The sequence below is a fragment of the Phocoena sinus genome, chromosome 3 (genome assembly GCF_008692025.1).
Source record: "Phocoena sinus isolate mPhoSin1 chromosome 3, mPhoSin1.pri, whole genome shotgun sequence".
In the NCBI taxonomy this organism is placed as follows: Eukaryota; Metazoa; Chordata; class Mammalia; order Artiodactyla; family Phocoenidae; genus Phocoena; species Phocoena sinus.
In genome coordinates, this window is record NC_045765.1 from 77,722,745 (window position 1) to 77,749,577 (window position 26,833).

General features: G+C 38.8%; 1 protein-coding gene across 1 annotated transcript; it reads left to right on the forward strand.

Annotated features, from left to right (window-relative positions):
• The first annotated feature begins 981 nt into the window (after positions 1 to 981).
• TMED7 (transmembrane p24 trafficking protein 7) lies at positions 982 to 23,007 on the forward strand. The gene is made up of 3 exons (XM_032626113.1): positions 982 to 1,531; positions 6,572 to 6,817; positions 16,648 to 23,007. The coding sequence occupies exons 1-3, from the start codon at positions 1,337 to 1,339 to the stop codon at positions 16,882 to 16,884; spliced, it is 678 nt and encodes a 225-aa protein (XP_032482004.1). The 5' UTR covers positions 982 to 1,336; the 3' UTR covers positions 16,885 to 23,007.
• The last annotated feature ends 3,826 nt before the right edge of the window (positions 23,008 to 26,833 follow it).

The window sequence follows — 26,833 nt, forward strand, 5'->3', positions numbered from 1 at the left end:
GCTCAAAGGATATGGCTCAGAATATTATCTATAGCCCTTGAGAAGGAACTAAATGTCCTTGACATTGTTTAATGACTATTGCTGTTTTGTCTTGTTTGACGGTTTTCTTTTGCTTCTGCAGTTTTTCACTTCTTGATTAAATTTATTCTTTGACTAAAGTTTTTCTACATACAAAAGGCAGGCTGAGGACATGGCACTGTTGGGGCGGCTAGGGCATGGGGTTTTCTGTCCTGGGAAGGCCCCATAGGGTCCTGCTCTGTTTCACTTGGTCTCAGGAAGGTGCAATCTCCCCCAAATCTCATCTCCTGGGGGCTCCTTTCCCCCTGCAGAGGCTTTGGGCACCTGAGGCCATTAAAGGTCCTTCATCACCCCCCTCATCAAACACCTCCACCTCCCCACCCGGCCTTCCCACCACCCTCTGACTTCCCTGCCTGGCTCCTACATACATGCTTACTGTATGATGCTTCCTGTATGACAACCACTCTTCTAGGGTTTTTTTTCAAATAGTGAAGCCTTGTAGTAACCCTCTGGGTTAGGTACTATTACTTTTCTCATTTTTCAGATTCAAAGATGGAAGTAGAGAGGTTAAGTAGCTGGTCTAAGGTCACACAGCCAGTAACCAGGAGAGTAGGGATTAGAACAACTGCAGTCTGGTGGTCACAGAATTCGCGCTCCTAGCAAAGCTGCTTCCCCCCAAACTTATTATTTACAAGAAAATTCTCTGCAAATTGCAAAGCGCTCTACCACCGGTGAGTAGCCCTCTAGAGCAATATCGGCTCTTCATCACTCCCTCTGAGCCTCCCTAGCGTTTAGCTCTGGCAGAAACACTCAGGGGCCGGCAGCTCCTACCACAGGCCACACCCCTTCTCCTCGCCCCGCCCCTCCACGTTCACCATGCTGGCCACGCCTCTCGGCCCAGGCGCTGTCGGAGGCCTAGCTGACGCCTTGCTAGCTTCCACGTACTCACTCCAACGTCTCTCCCCGCGGCCGGGGGAGAGCACATCCGGGTCGCTGGAGCAGGTGCCTCAGGCCCCGCCTCTTTCCCCAGTCTCTTGTCCCAGCTTCCGGCTATCTCAAGCCTTTTCCGCTTGTTTTCTGCTGTCTTTATTTGCGCTCCGCAGCTCGCTCTGGCGTCTAGGCCCTGGTCCCTCAGCACCCCTACCCTGTAACCAGCGACTCGCTGCGCATCTCGAATCTCTCGGGGCTCGGAGCAACTCTGCGGTGCGTCTTCGCGGTGCCGTTTGGGGTGAGGCCTGCCGCGCGCCGTGAGTCCGTGGAGACGTCAGCCCGCGTCTCCCCGCAGCTCGGTTGAGGCCGCCGCCGCCGCTGCTTCGGGATGCCCCGGCTGGGGTCCGCGCACCGCTGGGCTGCCGCCGCGGGCCATTGGGGCTGTAGGCTGCTCGCGCTGCTGCTGTTGCTGGTGCCGGGGCCCTGCGGCGCCTCTGAGATCACGTTCGAGCTGCCCGACAATGCCAAGCAGTGTTTCTACGAGGACATCACGCAGGGCACCAAGTGCACTCTCGAGTTCCAGGTACTACGGGCTCAGGCGGTCGCGGGCCCCAGCTCGCGGTTCCAGGGTCAAGGCTGTTTTCTCATTCTTTGGCTGATTCAGGAATCACATCTAGGTAGCTGATGCAGGCCATTTGGCTTTCCTCTCCGAAACCTTGCGCATTAGACATTTAAGACCAGATGTTAAGGTATATAAATTCCAGAAATGCTTCCTGTGGCTGTGATTTTTCCGTCTTTTCTCTAATGTCCGTCATTTTGAACTTTCTTCTTTAAGAGTTTCCTTTTAAAAGAAAAATGTATTCCTGTTCCATAGTGCCCAACGTCAGTCCGCCGCTGTCTAATCCGCACCTCCACTTTAATCAGATTTCAAGTGCTGCCGGTATCTAACTCAGTTGCTTTTCAGTTTTTCCATTGATATTAGGATTATTGGTTAATGTGGTTCCTGTCGTTGGAAGAGCTCTATTCCAGACCGGATGACCATCTGCCAAAGGATTTGTAGAAGGAATTGCTGTGATAAATGAGAAGCCCCTTTTCATTTGAGGGATTATATAAAAAGTGCCTGTTTAACAGAACGTAGTTTCTTAAATTGGTTAGAACAGTCTTTACTGTTTCTTTTTTTGTTGGTAGACTTAACGTGTTTGAACAGCTGTTGAGTACTAGGTGCTGGTGATAGAGAAGTGAACAAAATAGATAGGGTCGCTGCCATCATTCTTGATTCCCTACCCATCCTACGGTTCTTTTCTTAATTAGTACCTGTTCATTCATCAGAATTGTGCTTTAAGAGCAGAGAATAGGTGATATACGGTCTGGTCATTGGAATCTGGGAAGGCTTCCTTTAAGAAGTGATTTGATGCTGAACTGTAAAAGATGAGTTGTAAATGCTTTGGGGAGGGGGAAGAGGGAATGGCCTTTGCAAGTCACTGTGGTAACAGTGACTGGGAATTTGAAGAACACAGAGAGGTCCACTATAGCAGGGAATAAGGAGCCAGAAGAAGGGAGGTCAGCAGGGGCCAGACCATGTAGTGCCCAGCTGGCCAGGTAAAGGATTTTAGTTTTTCCTAAGAGTATGAGAAGCTATCATAGGGTTGTAAGCAGTGCAGTGACAAGTTCTAAGTATTCTTGGTAGCTGTACGGATGTTAACTTGTGCAGGTAGAGAAGGTATTATGGAGTGTTGCCAAGTAGATGTAGAAGACTGATTAGGAGGCTATTGTAGTGGTCCAGGCTGAGACTATGGTGGTAGCACTGGGGAAGGAGAAGAGTGAAAGAAAAGGATACTTTTTAGGTAAAAGCAACAGAACTTGGTGATGATTTGGCTACAGTGAGGGAGGGAGGGAGGCCAAGGATGACTTTTAGGCTTGCTTAACTTCATGGGTTAGGACCAGGAGACAGAAAAGATGATAGCAAGAATTGTAATATAAAGTGTCAGTGAAAATTTTATTTGTTTTAATTTAACAAACATTTCTTGACTTCTACGTGCAGATGCTGTGCTTGTTGGTGAGAGTACTACTATACTACTCTTGCGGGCTAAAAAATTAGCGTTTATTATGTGGCAGACAGTATAGCAAGCATTTCAGGTGTATTAATTCTCAGGACAACTCGATATGAGATGGGTTTATTAGAGAGTTTTTATTATTTTTTTACTGATGAAGAAACTGAGGCTTCGGTAAGTTGAGACCCAGGGTTACAAAATGTAACAGGTAGCAGAATCAGTATGCAGTTCCAGGTTAAGTTCTTTTTTTTTTTTTTAACATCTTTATAGGAGTATAATTGCTTTACAATGGTGTGTTAGTTTATGCTTTATAACAAAGTGAATCAGCTATATGTATACATATATCCCCATATCTCTTCCCTCTTGCGTCTTCCTCCCTCCCACCCAGGTTAAACTCTTAACCACTTAATTTTACTACCTCCCAAAGACAAATAAGGCTGAACTTGACTTCAGGGACCTTACATAGTCATGTAATGTTAAATGCAATAATGAAAGTACCCACTAGATATAGTGCTGGCTGATGACGGAGGATCATCAGGGGGAATTTAGCTGAGGGTCTGATGTATGAGCTGAATCTAGAGGGATAAATAGAAGTTACTCCACAGGGTGGCAGAGGTGGGAGGGACTTCCTCAGCAGATACGTTATGTTTGTGAGACTTAATTCCAGCAAGCCTGAAAATTAACCTGAGTCGGCACTGAAAATACTGAATCACAGTGTTGCTTTGTAACTGTGGGTCTGAGGGCTTTAGGGGGAGGTTTGTGCCAGTTTGTCAGCATTGTTCATTGATGACAGTGAGATTAATGATTTGTACCTGGTCTCAGTGAGACCCCCAGAGAGTCTGCTACCGAGAATAGTTATACGGCAAAAATATGCTTATGTGAAAAAGCAAAATATAAAAAAAAACAGTTAAGACTCTACTTTGGGCTCACTGATTCCAAGGTGTTCCTTGCACATTTGGGTGGTTCCTGATCTGAGAGGGTATATTTCTGGCCACATCCCTCACAGAGGGAGAACAAAGGAGCCCATACCTGATCTCTTCTGTCCTCTTGCTGTGAGACAGCTTTTGGCTGTGATGTTTTATATCGTATTCTCTCTCTCTCATAAACTGTAGATTTATAAGCATAGTCACTTGGGGTCCTGTGATTCTTCTTCAGCAAACAAACCCCGTGTAATTTGTCACTATTAGTGCAGATGTAGAGCACAGACTTGTTCAGAGAATTTCTGGCATTCTGGTATTTTTGGAACATAGAGTGAGAAAGGGTGTAAAAGGTGCTGAGACTTCCTTGAGGAAGTACGGGGGTGTGGTATGCTGTTGTTAACAGGTTTGGATTTTTCTGTAGGCCACAGGAATTATCAAAAGGTTTTGAGACATGTGGGGAGGGAGGTGTTACTGTCATCTAGTGGTTAGAGACTGGAGATGCTGCTAAGTATGCTACAGTGCGCAGGGCAACACAGCCCCCTGAAAGAAAGACTTACCCAGCCCCAGATAATCTAATAACTGAGGTTAAGAAACCCTGGATTAGAGGGAGGAGATATTGGATTATGGGAAGACCTTTTAGGAAGTTGAGCCAATAGTCCCATCTGGATTGTGGATTGGGAATGGAAGAGATGGGGTGAATTTGAGAGAGGCAATAATATCGAGAGGTTTCTGTGACTAAGTGGACAGGTAGACACATAATTTGAGATGATCCCCAGTTTCTTTCTTACGTGACCAGATAGGTTTTAAGGGCGATTTTTATCTGAAGTAAGATTATTTGTTTTAAAGTTTGATAGAAGAAAAGTGGCATGAGGATCAGTTCTGGTTCTATATTTTTGTTTGTATGTATGTTTTGATTATTCAAAGTACTATGGTTAAGTCTGAATAATTGGGTATATAAAATGAAGTCATTATTTCAACTAGAAGAAAGGTTGTCGACTTTTGGTGGGGAGGGGTAAATGCCCAATTGATAAGACACTGTTTTTATGTCAAACGTTGTATCTGTATGTTAATATTTGCGTATTCTACGGTTTCCTCAGTGCCTAGTTATATTTCATTTAATTATCAAAATGATCTTTTAACATAGTTCAGTTATTTATCGTATCTCTTTAGTGACAAAAGGTCATATAAATAATCAATCTTCTCTGAAGTCCAAAGTTTGATCTCTGTGTTCCACAAATGTAGAATGTCAATATTATGCTAACCCAGAGGGTTCAAGCTTGAAAATACATCTCATGGTGGTTAGAAACCCCCAAACCCAATGTCTCTTCCTCATTACCTCAGGTGGATACAGGCACCCTATGTTTCTTCCGTCTCCTCTCCCTCTTTTTCCCAGTCAGTGTTTTCTCATATAAGGAGTTTTTTCTCCTCTTTAATCCTTTTCCTTCTTCCTCTCTTATGCTTGCCAAGTAACCTCAGGAAAAATGTCTCCCTCTTCTCTTCATTTGTATAACTCAGATGGCTCAAATTGTAACTGATTAAGCATAAGCCTTTGACAATAGCTCCAAAATCCTCTTCAGAAGCTTTTCACCTACCCCTGGCTTTCCTTTCATATGCTTTGCCTTAAACACAGACTGTGCAGAGGAACAAAACATTTATTTGCCTTCGTGTTGTTCTGTTTTGGTTTTGCTTTAATCACAGGGGTTAAAACAATGTAGTTTAATCATTTATGTTTCTCTTGGAAACAAGTTTGTAAATAATGGTATATTCTTGGAACAGGCCACAAGTCTATTCTGCTCAAAATGTAATTCAAAACAAAGTATGTATCAAATTCCATATAACTGACCTATAAAAGAACTTAAGAAACACTGTTTGTAATTTGGCAGTAAAATGAGCTTAAGTTCTCTAAAAGAAGTATGCATGGGGTGTTAGGCTAAGGACTGACCTACTTAAGTGCTTCACTGTACTATCTGAGAGTGCTCAGATGATGCTAATAGGAAACTAGATGAAAAAATTTGAGGAAGGAAAATACTACATGGTAGTAAGCTTAAGGGTCAAGAGTATGAATTTGGCATTCAACCACTTACTAGGTGAAAAATCTTGGGTAACTTACTTATTTTAACTCAGTTTGTCAAATTGAGGGAAAAATACTGTCTTGTAGGGTTGTTGGGAGAATTAAGTGATGTAAGAGGCCTCTAGTAACTAGAACAGTTGTCTGGATTGTTGGTTAGTTCCCTCTCTCCTGTCATGAGGAAATTTGTTCAGTTTCTGTAAAGCTTTAGTTGAACTGAGATCTGCCTCCCAAGTTCCATCCACTGGTAGAAATCAAGAAATGGGGCTTCCTTGGTGGTGCAGTGGTTGAGAGTCCGCCTGCCGATGCAGGGGACACGGGTTCGTGCCCCGGTCTGGGAAGATCCCACAGGCCGCGGAGAGCCTAGGCCTGTGAGCCATGGCCACTGAGCCTGTGCTCCGCAACAGGAGAGCCCACGACAGTGAGAGGCCTGCGTACCGCAAAGAAAAAAAAAAGAAATGTAAAATTGCCTGTGATGGTAAAAAAATCCTTATAGCCATTTCAACAGGAAACCTGGTTGATTTCTCAAACTTGTTAGTTGCAGTGATCTCTTCATTTTTTGTTTGTTTTTTTCTCTTTTGTAGGTGATTACTGGTGGTCACTATGATGTAGATTGTCGATTAGAAGATCCTGATGGTAATGTGTTATACAAAGAGATGAAGAAACAGTATGATAGTTTTACCTTCACAGCCTCCAAAAATGGGACATACAAATTTTGCTTCAGCAATGAATTTTCTACTTTCACACATAAAACCGTGTATTTTGATTTTCAAGTTGGAGAAGACCCACCTTTGTTTCCTAGTGAGAACCGAGTCAGTGCTCTTACCCAGGTAATAAAAAGTCAGTAACACAACATTGATATGTTTAAAGGGAAAAAAAGCGTAATTTAATATTCATTAACTCATTGATGGAATACAGAATTTTGTGACTTTAACACAACCTTTAAGAAGTATTTTAACTCTTACAGTAGATTAGGCATTTCACAGAGAACTTCAGACTTTTTTAGTGAAGAAGAGTGTTAAAGGATTTTATGAAAAGAAAATAGACATTGAAATAGGGGGATCACTTAAGTAGAAACATCAATGCCAAAGGAAGCTTAAAAGTCTAAACAGTACTCTAGCATTATGAAGCATTTTCTATAATTCATGGAGGAATGTTGCTACCATAACTTAGCAGGTTGGTATAACTGGAAGCAAAAATGATGCTTTAATTAATATATATACTTTTATACCAGTGTTTAGTGTTACTCAAACTGCTGTTACAGTAACTTTTGCTGTAACTGAAGGTAAACTAGTAAAGATTAATAGTAAGTCATCTGGGCTTCCCTGGTGGCGCAGTGGTTGAGAGTCCGCCTGCCGATGCAGGGGACACGGGTTCGTGCCCCGGTCCGGGAAGATCCCACATGCCGCAGAGCGGCTGGGCCCGTGAGCTGTGGTCGCTGAGCCTGCGCATCCGGAGCCTGTGCTCCGCAACGGGAGAGGCCACAACAGTGAGAGGCCCGCGTACCGCAAAAAAAAAAAAAAAAAAAAATAGTAAGTCATCTAACAAAAATAGTTAAGGTAACTAAATTGGATTTTATTTTGAAGAATAGCTTAATGAGGGAAAGATAGCAAAAGAAATTTAGTCAGTGAACAAATACTGCTCAGGTGATGAGAAGGGCTGTTTTATTTCTAGTTAAGATACATTTTGAGCTTAGAGTATGTCTAAAAGGTAGTTTGGTATTCAAAGGAATTATTTATCACCTTTTTGTTAAAACCTTAAATTGGATTTCATTGTTTCCAGGTTCCAGGTAGTCTCTTGGTCAAAATCATGTAGTGATAGAGGCAGTTTTTAAGAATGTGTAAGAGCCTTAATTCATAAACCTATTGTAAGCATTAATAAGATGTGTTCAAATGTTCTTATTTTTAGAAATGTTCTCTTTATTTTAGCACTATGTGTGAACAGCACTTTGTAAAAAGATTTTTCTTTGGGGCCATTGTTTATAACTTAACCTTCATAAGTTTTAATTTTTAAAATAAGGTAGTTTGCTTTAAAAACCTAAGCAGGGACTTCCCTGGTGGTCCAGTGGGTAAGACTCCACGCTCCCAATGCAGAGGGCCTGGGTTCAATCCCTGGTCAGGGAACTAGATCCCGTATGCATGCTACAACTAAGAGTTTGCATGCCGCAACTGAGGAGCCCTCATGCCGCAACTTAGAAGTCCGCATGCCGCAACTAAAAAAGATCCCACATGTCAAAACGAGCATCACACGTGCCACAACTGAGACGTGGTGTAGCCAAGATAGATAGGTAGATAAAAACCTACATAGATAAACGCTTTTAGGACCGCTTAACCTCCTTTATTTGTATCACATTTTATTCTATTCTTTTTATTTAATTGTTGTGTTAATTTATGCTGTACAACGGAGTGAATCGGCTGTGTGTGTGTGTATATATATATATATATATATATATATATATATTCCTCCTCTTGGACCTCCCTCCCATATCCCTCATCCCGTCTAGGTCATCACAGAACACCAAGCTGAGCTCCCTGTGCTGTACCACAGGTTCCCACTAGCTATCTGTTTTACACGTGGTAGTGTATTTATGTCGAACCTAATCTCCCAGTTCATCCCTCCTAACGCCCCCAGCCATGTCCACATGTCTGTTCTCTACGTCTGCATCTCTATTCCTGCCCTAGAAATAGGTTCATCTGTACGATTTTTCTAGATTCCACATATATGCGTGGAATATATCGATTAATATACGATATTTATTTTTATCTTTCTGACTGACTTCATTCTGCATGACGGACTCCAGGGCCATCCACATCTACAAATAGTCCAATTTCGTTCCTTTTTATGGCCGAGTAGTATTCCATTATATATATGTACCACATCTTCTTTATCCATTCATCTTGTCAGTGGACATTTAGGTTGTTTCCGTGACCTGGCTGTTGTAAATAGTGCTGCAGTGAACATTGGAGTACATGTGTGTCTTTTTGAGTTATGGTTTTCCCAGGGTATATGCCCAGTAGTGGGATTGCTGGGTCATATGGTAGTTCTATTTTTAGCTTTATAAGGAACCTCCATACTGTTCTGCATAGTGGCTGTATCAGTTTACATTCCCACCAGCAGTGTAAGAGGGTTCCCTTTTCTCCACACCCTCTCCAACATTTATTGTCTGTAGATTTTTTGATGATGCCCATTCTGATCAGTGTGAGGTGATACCTCATTGTAGTTTTGATTTGCATTTCTCTAATGATTAGTGATGTTGAGCATCCTTTCATGTGTTTGTTGGCCATCTGTATATCTTCTTTGGAGAAATGTCTGTTTAGTTCTTCTGCCCATTTTTGGATTGGGTTGTTTGTTTTTTGATATTGAGCTGCATGAGCCGCTTGTATATTTTGGAGATTAATCCTTTGTCAGTTGCTTCGTTGGCAAATATTTTTTCCCATTCTGAGGGTTGTCTTTTGGTCTTGTTTATGGTTTCCTTTGCTGTACAAAAGCTTAAGTTTCATTAGGTCCCATTTGTTTATTTTTGGTTTTATTTTCATTTCTCTAGATGGTGGGTCAAAAAGGATGTTGCTGTGATTTATGTCGTAGAGTGTTCTGCCTATGTTTTCCTCTAAGAGTTTTATAGTGTCTGGCCTTACGTTTAGCTCTTTAATCCATTTTGAGTTTATTTTTGTGTTTGGTGTTAGAAAGTGTTCTAATTTCATTCTTTTACATGTAGCTGTCCAGTTTTCCCAGCACCACTTATTGAACAGGCTGTCTTTTCTCCATTGTATATCCTTGCCTCCTTTATCAAAGATAAGGTAACCATATGTGCATGGGTTTATCTCTGGGATTTCTATCCTGTTCCATTGTTCTATATTTCTGTTTTTGTGCCAGTACCATACTGTCTTGATTACTGTAGCTTTATAGTATAGTTTGAAGTCAGGGAGCCTGATTCCTCCAGCTCCATTTTCCTTTCTCAAGATTGCTTTGGCTATCCAGGGTCTTTTGTGTTTCCATGCAAATTGTGAAATTTTTTGTTCTAGTTCTATGAAAAATGCCATTGGTAGTTTAATAGGGATTGCATTGAATCTGTAGATTGCTTTAGGTAATATAGTCATTTTCACAGTATTGATTCTTCCAATCCAAGAACATGGTATATCTCTCCACCTGTTTGTATCGCCTTTAATTTCTTTCATCAGTGTCTTATAGTTTTCTGCATACAGGTCTTTTGTCTCCTTAGGTAGGTTTATTCCTAGGTATTTTATTCTTTTTGTTGCAATGGTAAATGGGAGTGTTTCCTTAATTTCTCTTTCAGATTTTTCGTCATTAGTGTATAAGAATGCAAGAGGTTTCTTTGCATTAATTTTGTATGTTGCTACTTTACCAAATTCATTGATTAGCTTTAGTAGTTTTCTGGTATCATCTTTAGGATTCTCTGTGTATAGTATCATGTCATCTGCAAACAGTGACAGTTTCACTTCTTTTCTGATTTCGATTCCTTTTATTTTTTTTTCTTCTCTGATTGCTGTGGCTAAAACTTCCAAAACTATATTGAATAATGGTGGTGAGATTGGGCAACCTTGTCTTGTTCCTGATCTTAGAGGAAATGGTTTCAGTTTTTAACATTGAGAACGATGTTGACTGTGGGTTTATCATATATGGCGTTTATTATGTTGAGGTAGGTTCCCTCACTTTCTGGAGAGTTTGTATCATAAATGGCTGTTGAATTTTGTCGAAAACTTTTTGTGCATCTTTTGAGGTTATCATATGGTTTTTATTCTTCAGTTTGTTAATAATGGTGTATCACATTGATTGATTTGTGTATACTGAAGAGTCCTTGTGTTTCTGGGATAAACCCCACTTGATCATGGTGTATGATCCTTTTAATGTGCTGTTGGATTCTGTTTGCTAGTATTTTGTTGAGGATTTTTGCATCTATATTCATCAGTGATATTGGTCTATAGTTTTCTTTCTTTGTGACATTTTTGTCTGGTTTTGGTATCAGGGTGATGGTGGCCTTGTAGAATGAGTTTGGGAGTGTTCCTCCCTCTGCTGTATTTTGGAAGAGTTTTAGAAGGATAGGTGTTAGCTTTTCTCTAAATGTTTGATAGAATTCACCTGTGAAGCCATCTGGTCCTGGGCTTTTGTTTGTTGGAAGATTTTTATTCACAGTTTAAATTTCAGTGCTTGTGATTGGTCTGTTCATATTTTCTATTTCTTCCTGGTTCAGTCTTGGAAGGTTGTATTTTTCTAAGAATTTGTCCATTTCTTTCAGGTTGTCCATTTTATTGGCATATAGTTGCTTGTAGTAGTCTCTCATGATCCTTTGTGTTTCTGCAGAGTCAGTTGTTACTTCTCCTTTTTTCATTTCTCATTCTGTTGATTTGAGCCTTCTCCCTTTTTTTCTTGATGAGTCTGGCTAACAGTTTATCAATTTTGTTTATCTTCTCAAAGAACCAGCTTTTAGTTTTATTGATCTTTGCTGTCGTTTCCTTCATTTCTTTTTCATTTATTTCTGATCTGATTTTTATGATTTCTTTCCTTCTGCTAACTTTGGGGTTTTTTTGTTCTTCTTTCTCTAATTGCTTTAGGTGCAAGGTTATGTTGTTTATTCGAGATGTTTCCTGTTTCTTCAGGTAGGATTGTATTGCTATAAACTTCCCTCTTAGAACTGCTTCTGCTGCATCCCATAGGTTTTGGGTCGTCGTGTCTCCATTGTCATTTGTTTCTAGGTATTTTTAAATTTCCTCTTTAATTTCTTCAGTGATCACTTCGTTATTAAGTAGTGTATTGTTTAGCCTCCATGTATTTGTATTTTTTACAGATTTTTTCCTGTAATTGATATCTAGTCTCATAGCGTTGTGGTTGGAAAAGATACTTGATACGATTTCAATTTTCTTAAATTTACCAAGGCCTGATTTGTGACCCAAGATATGATCTATCCTGGAGAATGTTCCATGAGCACTTAGAAGAAAGTATATTCTGTTGTTTTTGGATGGAATGTCCTATAAATGTCAATTATGTCTGTCTGGTCTAATGTTTCATTTAAAGCTGTGTTTCCTTGTTTATTTTCATTTTGGATGATCTGTCCATTGGTGAAAGTGGGGTGTAAAGTCCCCTACTATTATTGTAGTAGTGCCAGTAATTTGTAGTTACTGTCGATTTTTAGTTACTGTCAATTTCCCCTTTTATGGCTGTTAGCATTTGCCTTATGTATTGAGGTGCTCCCACGTTGGGTGCATAAATGACTATAGTTGTTATTTCTTGGATTGATCCCTTGATTGTTACGTAGTCTCCTTCTTTGTCTCTTGTAATAAAGTCTATTTTGTCTGATATGAGAATTGCTAGTTCAACTTTCTTTTGATTTCTGTTTGCATGGAATATCTTTTTCTATCCCCTCAGTTTCAGTCTGTATGTGTCCCTAGGTCTGAAGTGGGTCTCTTGTAGACAGCATGTATACGGGTTTTGTTTTTGTGTCCATTCAGCCAGTCTGTGTCTTTTGGTTGGGGCATTTAATCCATTTACATATAAGGTAATTATCGAGATGTATGTTCCTATTGTCATTTTCTTGATTGTTTTGGGTTTGTTTTTGTAGGTCTTTTCCTTCTCTTGTGTTTCCTGCCTAGAGAACTTCCTTTAGCATTTGTTGTAAAGCTGGTTTGGTGGTGCTGAATTTTCTTAACTTTTGCTTGTCTGTAAAGGTTTTAATTTCTCTTGTCAAATCTGAATGAGATCCTTGCTGGGTAGAGTAATCTTGGTTGTAGGTTTTTCCCTTTCATCACTTTAAATGTGTCCTGCCACTCCCTTCTGGCTTGCAGAGTTTGTGCTGAAGGATCAGCTGTTAATCTTATGAGGATTCCCTTGTGTGTTATTTGTTGCTTTTCCCTTGCTGCTTTGAATAATTTTTCTTTGTATTTAATTTTCGTTAGTTGGATTAATATATGTTTTGGCATGTTTCTCCTTGGATTTATCCTGTCTGGGACTCTCTGTGCTTCCTGGACTTGTTTGACTATTTCCTTTCCAATGTTAGGGAAGTTTTCAACTGTAATCCCTTCAAATATTTTCTCAGACTCTTTCTTCTTCTCTTCTTCTTCTGGGACCCCTATAATTCGAACGTTGGTGTGTTTAATGTTGTCCCAGAGGCCTCTGAGACTGTCCTCAGTTCTTTTCATTCTTTTTTCTTTATTCTGCTCTGTGGCAGTTACTTCCACTGTTTTATCTTCCAGGTCACTTATCCATCCTTCTGCCTCAGTTATTTTGCTATTGATTCCTTCTAGAATATTTTTAATTTCATTTAATGTGTTCTTCATCATTGTTTGCTTGCTCTTTAGTTCTTCTAGGTCCTCATTAAACGTTTCTTGTATTTTCTCCATTCTGTTGCCAAGATTTTGGATCATCTTTACTATCATTACTCTGAATTCTTTTTCAGGTGGACTGCCTATTTCCTCCTCATTTGTTTGGTCTGGTGGGTTTTTACCTTGCTCCTTCATGTGCTATGTATTTCTCTGTCTTCTCATTTTGTTTAACTTACTGTGTTTGGTGTCTCCTTTTCACAGGCTGCAGGTCCGTAGTTCCCATTATTTTTGGTGTCTGCCCGCAACGGGTGAGACTGGTTCAGTGCCTTGTGTAGACTTCCTGGTGGAGGGGAGTGGTGTGTGTGCTCTGGTGGGTGGGGCTGGATCTTTTGGTGGCAGGGCTGTGTCCAGTGGTATGTTTTGGTATGTGTCTGTGAACTTAGTATGACTTTAGGCAGCTTCTCTGCTAATGGGTGGCATTGTGTTCCTGTCTTGATAGTTGTTTGGCATGGGGTGTCCAGCATTGGAGCCTGCTGACCGTTGGGTGGAGCTGGGTCCTAGTGTTGAGATGGACATCTCTGGGAGAGCTCTCACCGATTGGCATTACGTGTGTCTAGGAGGTCTCTGGTGGTCCAGTGTCCTGGACTCGGCTCTCCCAACTCGGAGGCTCAGGCCTGACAGCCGGCCAGAGCACCAAGACCCTGGCAGCCACACAGCTCAGAAGAAAAGGAAGAGAGAAAAACCTAGCAGGTAGAACCTCAAACCAAATGGTAAAAGCAAACCTAAATAGACAAATTCACACAAAGAAGCATACACATACACCCTCACAAAAAGAGAAAAAAAGGAATAAAAGTAAAATTAAATTTAAAAAATTAATGAAAATAAATAAAAGGAAGAGAGCAGCCAAATCAATAAACAGATCCAGCAGTGATAACAAGCACTAAAACTAAGATAAAGATAAAACCAAAACAAATCAGACACAGAAAGCAAACCCCAAGTCTACAGTTGCTCCCAAAGTCCACCGCCTCAATTTGAGAACATTCATTGTCTATTCAGGTATTCCACAGATGCAGCATACATCAAGTTGATTGTGGCGATTTAATCCGCTGCTCCTGAGGCTGCACGGAGAAATTTCCCTTTCTCTTCTTTGTTCGCGCAGCTCCTGGGGCTCAGCTTTAGTTTTGGCCCCGCCTCTGTGTGTAGGTTGCCCTCTGGTGTCTGTTCCCACCCAGACAGGACGGGGTTAAAGTAGCAGCTGATTAGGGCTGTCTTGCTCACTCAGGCTGGGGAGAGGAAGGGGTATGGTAGTCATAATTCGTTTGCAGGGCAAGCCTGCAGCGGCAGAGGCCAGTGTAACATTGCAGCTGCCTGAGGCAGGCTGTGTGTTCTCCCGGGCAAGTTGTCCCTGGATCACAGGACCCTGGCAGTGGCAGGCTGCACTGCCTCCCAAGAGGGGAGGTGTGGATAGTGACCTTTGCTTGCACACAGGCTTCTTGGTGGCTGCAGCAGCACCCTTAGCGTCTCATGCCTATCTCTGGGGTCCAAGCTGATAGCCACGGTTCACACCCGTCTCTGAAGCTCGTTTAGGCAGCACTCTGAATCCCCTCTCCTCGCATACCTCAAAACAATGGTCTCTTGCCTCTCTGGCAGGTCCAGACCTTTTCCCGGACTCCCTCCCGGCTAGCTGTAGTGCACTAGCCCCCTTCAGGCTGTGTTCACGCAGCCAACCCCAGTCCTCTCCCTGGGATCCGACCTCCAAAGCCTGAACCTTAGCTCCCAGCCACCACCCGCCCCGGTGGGTGAGCAGACAAGCCTCTCGGGCTAGTGAGTGCTGGTCGGCACCGATCTTCTGTGCGGGAATCTCTGCGCTTTGCCCTTTGCACCCCTGTTGCTGCGCTCTCCTCCATGGCTCCGAAGCTTCCCCCCGCACTGTCCCCACCAGTGAAGGGGCTTCCTAGTGTGTGGAAACTTTTCCTCCTTCACAGCTCCCTCCCAGAGGTGCAGGTCCCATCCCTATTCTTTTGTCTCTGTTTTTTCTTTCTTTCTTTTGCCCTACCCAGGTACATGGGGAGTTTCTTGTCTTTTGGGAAGTCTGAGGTCTTCTGCAGGCATTCAGTAGGTGTTCTGTAGGAGTTGTTCCACATGTAGATGTATTTTTGATGTATTTGTGGGGAGGAAGGTGATCTCTGTGTCTTACTCCTCTGCCATCTTGTAGGTCTCCTCATTCCAAGATCTTTTGTTCCTTACCTCACCAGGATGCTGGGCACCGATGTCAACATACTTAACATCTAATTCCACTGTTAAAGCAGCAAAGAAAACACTGTTTCTTCTGGAGAGTCTGTAGCACAGGACAGAAGAGCTGCTGCAGGCCCAGTGTGGGTGGCAGTGAGGGACGCCAGTCTTCATCTCTCATACTTTTTAAACGAACTTTTAATAAAATATTTTTATAACTATTCCTTTCATACTTACTTTGGTAGAACTTTATTAAGTGTTTAAATTATTTTCTAATGTCTATTATTAAAATTACAACAAACAAAAATTGAAATAAAAAACGAATACATGGTTTGTGATATAAAATAAGTATAATAAAGCATATATTTCATCACCAGGATTAAGTTTTCAGCAGTAGAAAAACATTAAACTGGTATACAACAAAAAAAATTACTCTTAACCTATCTCAAAGCAGATAGTGTAATTTAGAAAAAGCTATGGTGTCATCAGATGAAGGCCTACAAACTCATTACACAGTGAAAATGAAACTTACGTCCTGTTGAGAACATATATATTAGTTTTGTTGAGTGGCATGAGGAAGACTTATTTAGCAAAGTGGTAAATGTGAAAAAAAAAATTCCTACTCTGACCTATCACTTTTCAGTTTCAACTGCTTTTAAGATAGTTGAAATAACTTTGACTAACAATCTACTTTTATGCCATATTTCGTTTGTTTTTGTATATATTTGGACTTTGATTCATATAATTATAATTGGTCAAATTTACTGACCTGCCATTCCCTTCCTCCTAATTCTTCCTCTTTAAGAAACCTGGCCTTGAAACTCGGTAGCTACCAACCTTAACTGCTTAGTATTTCTCCTACTGTTAGCTTCATGTTCCATCTGCCACCTTAACACATGCCACAGTTGGGACGTTCCAGTTTGGGGCAATAGCTCCTTCATGGGATCTCTAGCCTTACCAGTCATCCTAGTGAGAATGCGTAGAAGCGTTGCTTTGCCAGGACCATTGACACGAATGAGTGAATGAATGAGTGCCAGTTTAGTAGAATGTTAGTCAGATGAGGAATTGCGATCAAATTAAAAGAAAAGATGAATATGCTAGATGGATTGTACAGAAAGTATTAAAACATACTAACTGAAAATCTTTCTCTTTAGATGGAATCTGCCTGTGTTTCAATTCACGAAGCTCTGAAATCTGTCATTGACTATCAGACTCATTTCCGTTTGAGAGAGGCCCAAGGCCGAAGCCGAGCTGAGGATCTAAATACAAGAGTGGCCTATTGGTCAGTAGGAGAAGCCCTCATTCTTCTGGTGGTTAGCATAGGGCAGGTATTTCTTCTGAAAAGCTTTTTCTCAGATAAAAGAACCACGACAACTCGTGTTGGATCGTAACTACGTTTTGATCCACCATTGCCGCTGTAATATTGCTGTCCTCTAATTAATTTTAGGTACCGAAGAACTTAATATTGGCAACATTTTTAGAATCTTACTCATACACTTGTTGTGGAGGGATGTACGATGCATTCCCCAAGCTGTGGAAAGGACACCTTTTTTATTTGTAAAGGTAGAAAAACTTTGGGACTTATTTTGGGCTTATTCATAAATATTCAGCACAATGATCTACTCTTTCTTGGTTGTTTCTATCTGCTCTTCGCACACTAAAGTATTTTGATTTGGTATTTTGGTTCCTTTTAGCCATTTAAAAATACTTTTCTTGTAAGTAGTGGAGATTTTTAAAACCTTCAATTTAATGTCTACATGTGTTGTGGAGGAAGAAAATTACCTTTCAGTTGTTTATAGGAAATGAAGTTTTGTTTTTAAGAAAACCAGATGTGATTAGCTATAGCCCAAGCCCTATTCTGCACTGTTTAATTTTATGAGGAAAAAAATCTACCATAGAAGTGTTAGTTAGTTAATATTGATATAATTTTAAATTGATACATCATGGTTTAATTTATTTCTCAGTAGCTTGGAAAATATCGTTTTTATTGTTTGGGTTTATTCTATGATCTATAACCAGATATCTTATTTTTTTTCATAAAGACATTTTTACCACACAGAAAATAGTATGTTTCAGTAACATAATAGAGTTTACACAGGCCTTAAAAGTCAGACTATTGTAACAGGTAGAATAATTACAGAATAATTTAAGACACTACAATGGGGGGGCAAATGAAATGAGAAGACTTTTAGTGAGTTATCTGCACATATTACATTTTCAGTGCTTTTACAAAGAAAAAAGGTGATCTGTTTCATTTTAAACATTTGGATTGGCTAGTTCTTGCTCTTATGTGGCTTTAATGTCTGAGTCACTCCCAGCTTAAATTGAGAGTTGTAATATAGTATTATAAAAGTGCCATACATTTTATCCTAAGGGGTGTGATGCACTGAGAAATTAGTTACTTTGGTTTTTTTCTTTCTTTCTTTCTTTTTTGGTTTCTTTGTCTTGCACATGTAATTTGTACAATCTCTGGTTAACAGCCCTAAGATTTTAAAAATTTAGAATGCCGTGTATGTGTTTCTTATTTGATAATCTTCATTGATTGTACTGCATTTAACGAATATTAGTGCATTTTCTGTAGACTATAGGGTTTAGACTGTATTTGTGTTTTATAACTTGCATACATTGAGCTGATTGAAATAAGATTCCAAGTATTCTAGAATGGAATACAAGATGATGCAAAATTGGGTTTAAAGCTTTTATGCTGTTAAAAAAAAAAAAATTGCAACTGCTTTTTGCCATGCTTCTATCCCCCACCTAAAAGTGATGAGTGCTGAACGTGACTGTCATATTGTTAGAACTTTGATATGTGGTACCACAGAATACTGATTGGATAGCAATTCTAGTCACTTACCACTACTGACTAGAAGTTAACTCTTAATTCTAAGCTGTCTTAAGACGCGTATACACTGCTGCATGTAAGAGCAAAATGAATTCAGGTTGTCCTGCTTGCTAATTTCAAGTGCTACAGTGTAGCAAGGGATGAACATATTTTCAGAGTTTTAATTCTAAAATTTTTGAAGACCAAATAGCTACTCCTTCAACAATATATACCAGTGGATTAAGAACTGAAGTTTAAGATTCTGCAGATTTATCTATTGGGGTTCTTGTATTGGAGTTGTCCTGTAGCTTTTTAAGTGTCCCTCTAGATTTGCAAATTTTAAACACTAATGTTAAAGTGATAAACATGGGAGTATGTTAAATGTTCTTTTCTGGTTGCCTGTCTGCTCTGTTGTATTCAGATAGTTACACCATAATTCAGCAGAGCTGGGTATCATAAGTGTGCCGAGTTTGGCATAGATAATGCAGTTATTTAATCTGTGCCTATCAAAACTTCATGATATTTAAAGATTATTACCACAGATAACTTGCGGTGAAACTATTGAGATATATTAAAATTTTTTAAATCACCACTGTTACCTGTTGTAGAAAATAGTACTGACTTAGTCTAGTCTCTTTGTAACTGGTTAAAGTTTGATGGCTTGCCTATACTCAACTAGGTATGTATATTAAAATTAGAAAATACATATCTACCTAGACATGAATATTAAGTAAGAACTTTTTTCTTCCTTCCCCTATATAATTTGTAGCTCATCTTTTTTCTTTAATCCTTTCAAAACTTGTTGCAACAGTTTGAATTCCCCAAATATTTACGTTTGGACATATGGCTCAGAATACATATTTAAACATCATTAGCTGTATATATTTTTAAAGTAGAATAAATAATGGAAAGGGACTTGATATATAAGTTTATACTAAAATTCCAACTGTGTGAAGATACATTTTAAGATATTACTTTGCTAATAATCTAAATATTCATTTTTTATTAAAGAAACAAATGGTTTGGGGTTCACAGCTTTCATCCTGGCTTGATGATAATCAACTTTGAAAACACAGTGGACTGAAAAGCAATTTTATTCTTTGAAAGATTTCATTTAAATCTCTGTACTATCCATTTTTGCTTCAGTTTGTAAATGTGTAACATTTATGGTTAAATAGGACAAAGCAGACCCTATGACTATTGTTTTCAAGAATTAAACAAATTGATATATAAATTATTAAAAGGGGGTTTTCATTTACTTTTGAAAAGAAAAATTTCTCTAAATTAAAAATGTTGGTTCTGCAGGATTGCACCAATCAATTCTTGTAGAATAAAAAAATATTTCAACAAACTGACTTCACTTATTTCTGTCAAGATTTAAATCTTTTTGAAGCTCCTTATCAGCTTGCAGCTTGGAGTATAGTTTTGTAGCAAGAGAGTGATAATTTACTTGATATTTCATTGGAACATCTCAGGGACTGACCAAGAAAGAAAGTTAAAGAAGAGAAATACAACCTGTAAACACCTCACTTTTAACCTTACTTTTCCTTTTCTTACTGCAACTTTTGGTGAAAGGAAGTTAAGCCTTCAATTCCCTAAAAAGCTCTTAGTTTTTAGGTAAATTAACCTTTGGTTGTATAATGCCAAGTTTTCTGAACTTTGTTCCCCATTATAATGTTACAGGGGACGTTCTGATTCCTAGGCACAAGTACAAAAGTAGCAGAGAAATAATAATATATTGGGCTGGCCAAAATGTTCGTTCAGTTTTAAGTAAAAAGACATTTTTCATTTTCACCAGGAACTAAATTGAGCAACGTATTCATTCACCAAATGAAATTTTTGGCCAATCCAATGGGTTAACACTTATTGAATGCTTTCCTTGTGCCAGCTGCTGTGATAAGTCTTCTGCTTGTATTGACACATTTCATCTTTGCAATAATCCTATGAAGTAAGGATATTATTCCCATTTTACAGATGAGGAAAGGGAGGCCTAGAAAGGTTAAGAAACCTGCCTATATCACAGTAATTAACAAAATCTGGAATATGAACCATGGCAGTCTGGCTCCAGACACCCCTTTCTCAACCACTATGCAGTAATTACCTACAAACACCACTTAAGGATAGATCTCCAAAGGTTTAGCAGTCTTGATTTCAGTATACCTCAGTAGCAGTTCAGGGGCTTCCCTGGTGGCGCAGTGGTTAAGAATCCGCCTCCCACATGCTGCAGAGCAACTAAGCCCATGAGCCACAACTACTGAGCTCAGGCGCCTAGGGCCTGTGCTCCGCAACAAGACACCACAATGAGAAGCCCGCGCACTGCAGTGAAGACCTAACACAGCCAAAAATAAATAAATAAATTTTTTAAATTAAAAAAATAGTGGTTAGTGCTTTGGCTTTGGAGTCATAGTCAAGTTAAGATCATGGTCGGTGACCTCACACAAATGATTTTGTTAACTCGGCATTTCTGTTTCTTCATGTATTACTAAGGTAATATCTACTATAATGAGAATATAATGAGATGTTCATAAAACACTTAGGGTCAGTGCCTATCATATACAAGCCCTTAATAAATAATAGCTATATTTTTGTCATTGGTCCAATTTAATCACTTGATCTTTCTTTAGTTCTTAAAGTTCTTACTGTAGCCTCAACTCATATGGGCTCTTAAATAGTATGTAACAAATATGAAAGTCTATCATGTACATAATAGACTGCTAGAAGTTTCAAAAATGAGTAAGATAATCTGACCTTCAGGTACATAATTGTTGGGGGAGACAGAATAGCTGTGTAAGAAACTAATGTTAAGTCATGAAGCAGAATGGACTTGAAGGTTCTAAGACCTTTATAGGATGCTAGAGGAGGGAGAAAATATATAGATCAAAAGACTTGTTCCCTAAGGAATTTCACTTTGTCCTCTCCAGGTGTGGGGAGTGGTGCATAGTTGTCTAGCTAGGCCAGCAATTGAGTGAATTAATCCCTAATTCAGGGGTGTGGACTCCTCGGTACAGATCAAGAAACATGTTCTTTAACTTTGTTACTAGTAAAGGTGATGTTTGATCTGAATAACTTCATCTCAGTTGTTTCCAAATTCTGGAGGAAAATATAGGGATGTTATCCCTAAACCACCAAATGTGCTATTTTTCAGTCTGTGTTTCTCCATTTTATCCATAAGATAGCATCATTAGGATGATTATATTCCTTGCTGAAATCAACATATATTAGGCCTGGCATAGTCTGTTTTTAGTGCTGGTAATTACTAGTGACTGCTACTACCTTACAAAGAGAAGACAACGCAAGAATTTGAGAAATAATCGTTCGAAGAGTAAAATCTGCCAATAATCCACCATCTGCTTTGATGTATTTCAGTTTTTCCATAGATAAATGTATATATTTTTAAAGAATTGGTATTGTTTATAACAAATTTGTAAACTTTTAAAACTTGTGAAATTTGTGATAATACAGAAGAGGGTATTAAACATGTACAATTTAAAGAGATATAAAATTATAAAGCACATACTCATAATAACCAATGCTCAGGTTAAGAAATGCAATATTGTCAGCACCATAAAAGGCTCTATGTATCCTTTCCTGATCACATCTCTCAATTTCTTCCCTAGAGATAACCAATGTTCTGCTTGTAATGAAAATAATTTTTCTTTTTCTTTTTACCAGTTATGTATACTAGTTCTTCTCAAACTACTTTAAAAAAAATTTCCGGGCTTCCCTGGTGGCGCAGTGGTTGAGAGTCCGCCTGCCGATGCAGGGGACGCGGGTTCGTACCCCGGTCCGGGAGGATCCCACGTGCCGCGGAGCGGCTGGGCCCGTGGGCTGTGGCCGCTGAGCCTGCGCGTCCGGAGCCTGTGCTCCGCAATGGGAAAGGCCACAACAGTGAGAGGCCCGCGTACCACAAAAAAAAAAAAAAAAAAAAATTTCCAAGTAATCACAAACTCATAATTTTGTAAATACAAAATCTTGTGCTTGAATGTTTTGGTAATATCAAATTGCTATCAACCTTTCCAAATGCTTACTTTCTATGCATGCTTACTCTCACTTTATGTGCTTCTCTCTTCATCAGCCACTGACAGTTCAGTATGGTTGTTGGACCATACTTTGAATAGTACTGATGTTTATGTTCCTGAAAAACGTCTAAGAAAATCAGGCAAAAGTAAACCTGAACAAATAAAGTTTAATGGAATATTCTATTTAATGAATTAGTTATTACACATATTCTTTTGTGACTTTGTTTTGCTGTCATCCATGTTGATGCGTATGGCTATAGTTTTCATTACTGCATAGTAGTCCATCATATAAATATACCAAAGTTATGTGTCTTTTCTACTATGGTGGCATTTGGATTGTTCCAGGTTTCTTGCTGTTATAAACAAAGCCACTATGAACATTTTTGTATATTATGCCTTGTTGCACATATGTATCATCCCTTGAGAGTAAATCTAGGAGTGGAATTGTTTGCTGATAGAGTACGTATATCTTCATCTTTACTAGGTGACACCTGACTTTTCTAAAGCAATTGTATCAATCAGTGCTTTCACCAGTAACAATGGAGAGTTCCAAATTCGTGTTGTCAGACTTTAGAACTTCAGAAAATCTCCTGAGTTTGTAATGTCGTAAAAGCAACACTTAAGAATTTGAGAAATAATGGTTCACAGAATAAAATCCACCCGTAATTCCATTATGCATTTTGATGTGTTTCAGTTATTTTTGTAGATATATGTGTATATTTTTAAAGAAAATGCTATTATACCTCATTGCTGCTTACTTTGCTTTTCTATGAGGTTAATTTTTTTTTCCTCACAGGTTTATCTACCACTTGGATTTCCTCTTTTGTGAAGTCCTTGTTCACATTTTTTGCCCATTTAAAAAATAATTGGATGCTTTGGTTAAAAGGATTCCTTTATATATTGAGGAGATTAATCCTTTGGTTATAACTATTTCAAATACCTTCTCACAGTTTGTGTTTATCTTTCTGCTCCTAGTGAAATATCAGTCTTTTCCCATATTGTTGGTGTTTTATATATTGTTAAAGAAATACTTCTCTATCCTGAGGTCATGAATATCTTCTCCTGTACTATGTTCTAAATATGTATGATTTTGTCTTCTACTTGAATTGAGTTTTGTATATGGGATAAGGTAGGTGTCCAGGTTCCCCCCCGCCCCTCCTTAAAAACTCATCTTTCTCTGTTGATTTGCCATGCCAAGTCTTTCACCTATTAAATGCCCATATTTACCTGAGTCTGTTTCTGGGCTGTCTGTTTTATTCCATTGATCAGTTTGTTCATACACCAGTAACATATTTTCTTAATTACTAAAGCTTTTAAAATTCTTAATATTGGTAAAACGAGTGTTTATACCTTGTTCTTCAAGATTTTGGCTGTCATCTGTCCTTTGTATTTTTATACAAAGTTTAGAGTTAGCACAAGTTTCAACAAAGCAAAATAAATCTGTTAGGATTTTGATTGGAATTGTGTTTAGTGTGTGAAAAATTTCCTCTTTATAATAGTGCATTTTCCATTGAATGAACCCATCTTTCCATTGCTGTGGTCTTCCTTAAATCTTTTGATAAAGTTTTGTAATTTTCTTCATAGAAGTATTCTGTATATTTTTGTTAAATTAATCTTTTTAAAAATTTATTTATTTATTTATTTTTGGCTGTGTTGGGTCTTCATTGCTGTGCACGGGCTTTCTCTAGTTGTGGCGAGTGGGGGCTGCTCTTCGTTGTGGTGCACGGGCCTCTCATTGCAGTGGCTTCTGTTGCAGAGCACAGGCTCTAGGTGCATGGGCTACAGTAGTTGTGGCTCGTGAGCTCAATAGTTGTGGCTTGGAGGCTCTAGAGCGCAGGCTCAGTAGTTGTGGCACACGGGCTTAGTTTCTCCACGGCATGTGAGATCTTCCCGGACCAGGGCTTGAACCTGTGTCCCCTGCACTGGCAGGCAGATTCTTAACCACTGCGCCACCAGGGAAGTCCCATGTTAAATTAATATTGTTTTCTTTATATTTTTGATGCTATTATAATCTTTAAATTTTTTATTTGTTGCTAGTACGTGGAAATACAACTTTTAAATTGATTCTTCTATTCAGCAATTTTGCTAAATTCTCTTGTCAATTCCAGTAATTTGTATATTCTTTTGGATTTTCTGTGTATATAGTTGTACCATCTGCAAGTCGGGACAGATTCTTCTTTCTATTCCTCACACCTTTTCTTTCTTTTTCTTGTCTGATTACATTGGCGGGGACCTCCAGTACAGTGCTGAATAGAAGTGGTCACATAATAGGCATCCTTGTTTTGTTCCTGTTCTCTAGGAATGCTTTCAAAGTATCCTGTAGACAGTTTACAGTAATTTTACTAAATTTAGAAATTTCCCTTCTATTCTTAGTTTGCTAAGAGTTTTTTTTATGATCATAAATGATGTTGAATTTTATAAAAAATTTTTTTCTGTATTTATTGAGAAAAATGATTGTTTTGCCGTCTTTATTCTCTTTATTCTTTTTATGTGGTCAAAGAATTGCTTTCCTATTATTAAACCAACATTTTTCTGAGGTAAAACCAGTCTAGTCATGATGTGATTTGTTTGTTTTTAATAACTGGATTTGGTTTGTTTTAATATTTTTGCTTAATATCAAGATTATATATCCTGATACAGTGAGCTGGAGAGTGGCTTTCTTTTCTTAGTTTCTGGAACAGCATCTATAAAATTTACATTACTCTTCCTTAAATGTTTTGTTACAAATCTGGGGTGAAGTGTGTTTGGTTGGAGTCTGGTTTGGTCTCTGTGGGATACTGATTCAGTTTTTTTATTAATAAGAGTACTTCTTATATAATATTGGTAAATGGAATAGTCCCAAGAATCTGTCCATTTCATCTGCATTTTCAAATTTATTAGCACAGGGTTATCCCTGCCCACTTTTTATCATATGCCAAATCTGTACTGATGTTCTTTTCATTCCTATTACTGCTATTTGTAGTATACAAATTTATACCACTGTGTATTATGTAAAATATTTGTATCTTCTTTCTTTTTTACTTGACCAGTCTTACCAGAGACTTATCACTTTTATTGTTTTCTTCAAAGAGCCAGTATTTTTTTACTTCCAGTTTTACTGACATATAATTGACATACAACACTGTATAAGTTTAAGGTGTACAGCAGAATGATTTAACTTACATTCATCATGCAGTGATTACCACGATAATTTTAGTGAAAGAAAAATAAATTTTTCCTTGTGATGAGAACTCTTAGGAGTTCTTACAACTGTCTTAACAACTTTCATATATAATATACAGCAATGTTAATTATATTAATCATGTAATTTACATCCTTAGTGCTTATTTATCTTATAACTGGAAGTTTGTACCCTTTAACTACCTTCATCCATTTCCCCCTCACCCCTCATCCCCATATCCCCACATCCCCACCTCTGGTAACCACAAATCTGATCTCTTTTTCTATGAGATTGTTTGGTGGTTTTTGAAATATAATTGACCTACAGCACTATGCCAGTTCCTGGAACATAGTGATGCAATATTTCTGTACATTACAAAATGGTCACTATGGTAAGTCTAGCTACCCTCTGTCACCATACAAAGATGTTATGTTATTATCGACTATCTTCCCCATGCTATCCATTTCATCCCTGTGACTCATTTATCTTGTATGGGAGTTTGTACCTCTTAATTCCCCTGACCTATTTCACTCACCCCTCTCCCCTCTGGCAACAACCTATTTGTTCTCTGTATCCATGACTATTTCTGTTTTGTTATGGTTGTTCATTTTTTTGTTTTTTAGATTCCACATATAAGTGAAATCATATAGTATTTGTCTTTCTCTGACTTCACTTAGCATAATGCCCTCTAGGTCTACCCAGTTGTTGCAAATGGCGAGATTTCATTCTTTTTTATGGCAGAGTAATATTCCATTGTATATATACAAGGGCCACTATTTCAGTTGTTTTTCTTGTCTGTTTCATTGATTTCAGCTTTTTATGATTTTCTCTAGGTTGAGTTGGTCATTATTTTTCTATATTCTTGTAGTGGATATTTAGTTCAGATTTTTAACTTTCCAGTCTAATGCATATTTAAAACTATAGATTTACCTCTTATTGTACTTTAGCTCCATGTTCATTTTCTGTGCTACATAACAAATTACCATAATCATACCAGTTTAAAACGGCATACTTTTATAATTGCACAGTATTTATAGGTCAAGCGTCTTGGCACAGCTTAGCTAAGTCCTATGCTCAGGGTCTCACAAGGCTACAGTCAAGTAGTCACCTGAACTGCCTTCTTATCTGGAGTTTGGGGGTCCTCTTCCAAACTCATCAGGTTGTTGACAAAATTCAGCTCCTTGCAGCTGTAGAACTGAGGCCCTCAGCCACTGGAGGCTTCTCCTTTCCATAAGCATTTCACATCATGACTGAGGCCAGCAGGAGGAAATATGTTGCTTTGAGTCTCTTCTTTCAGGGAAGGCCTGACAGGATTCACCTGATGAGATCAGAGGCCCTAC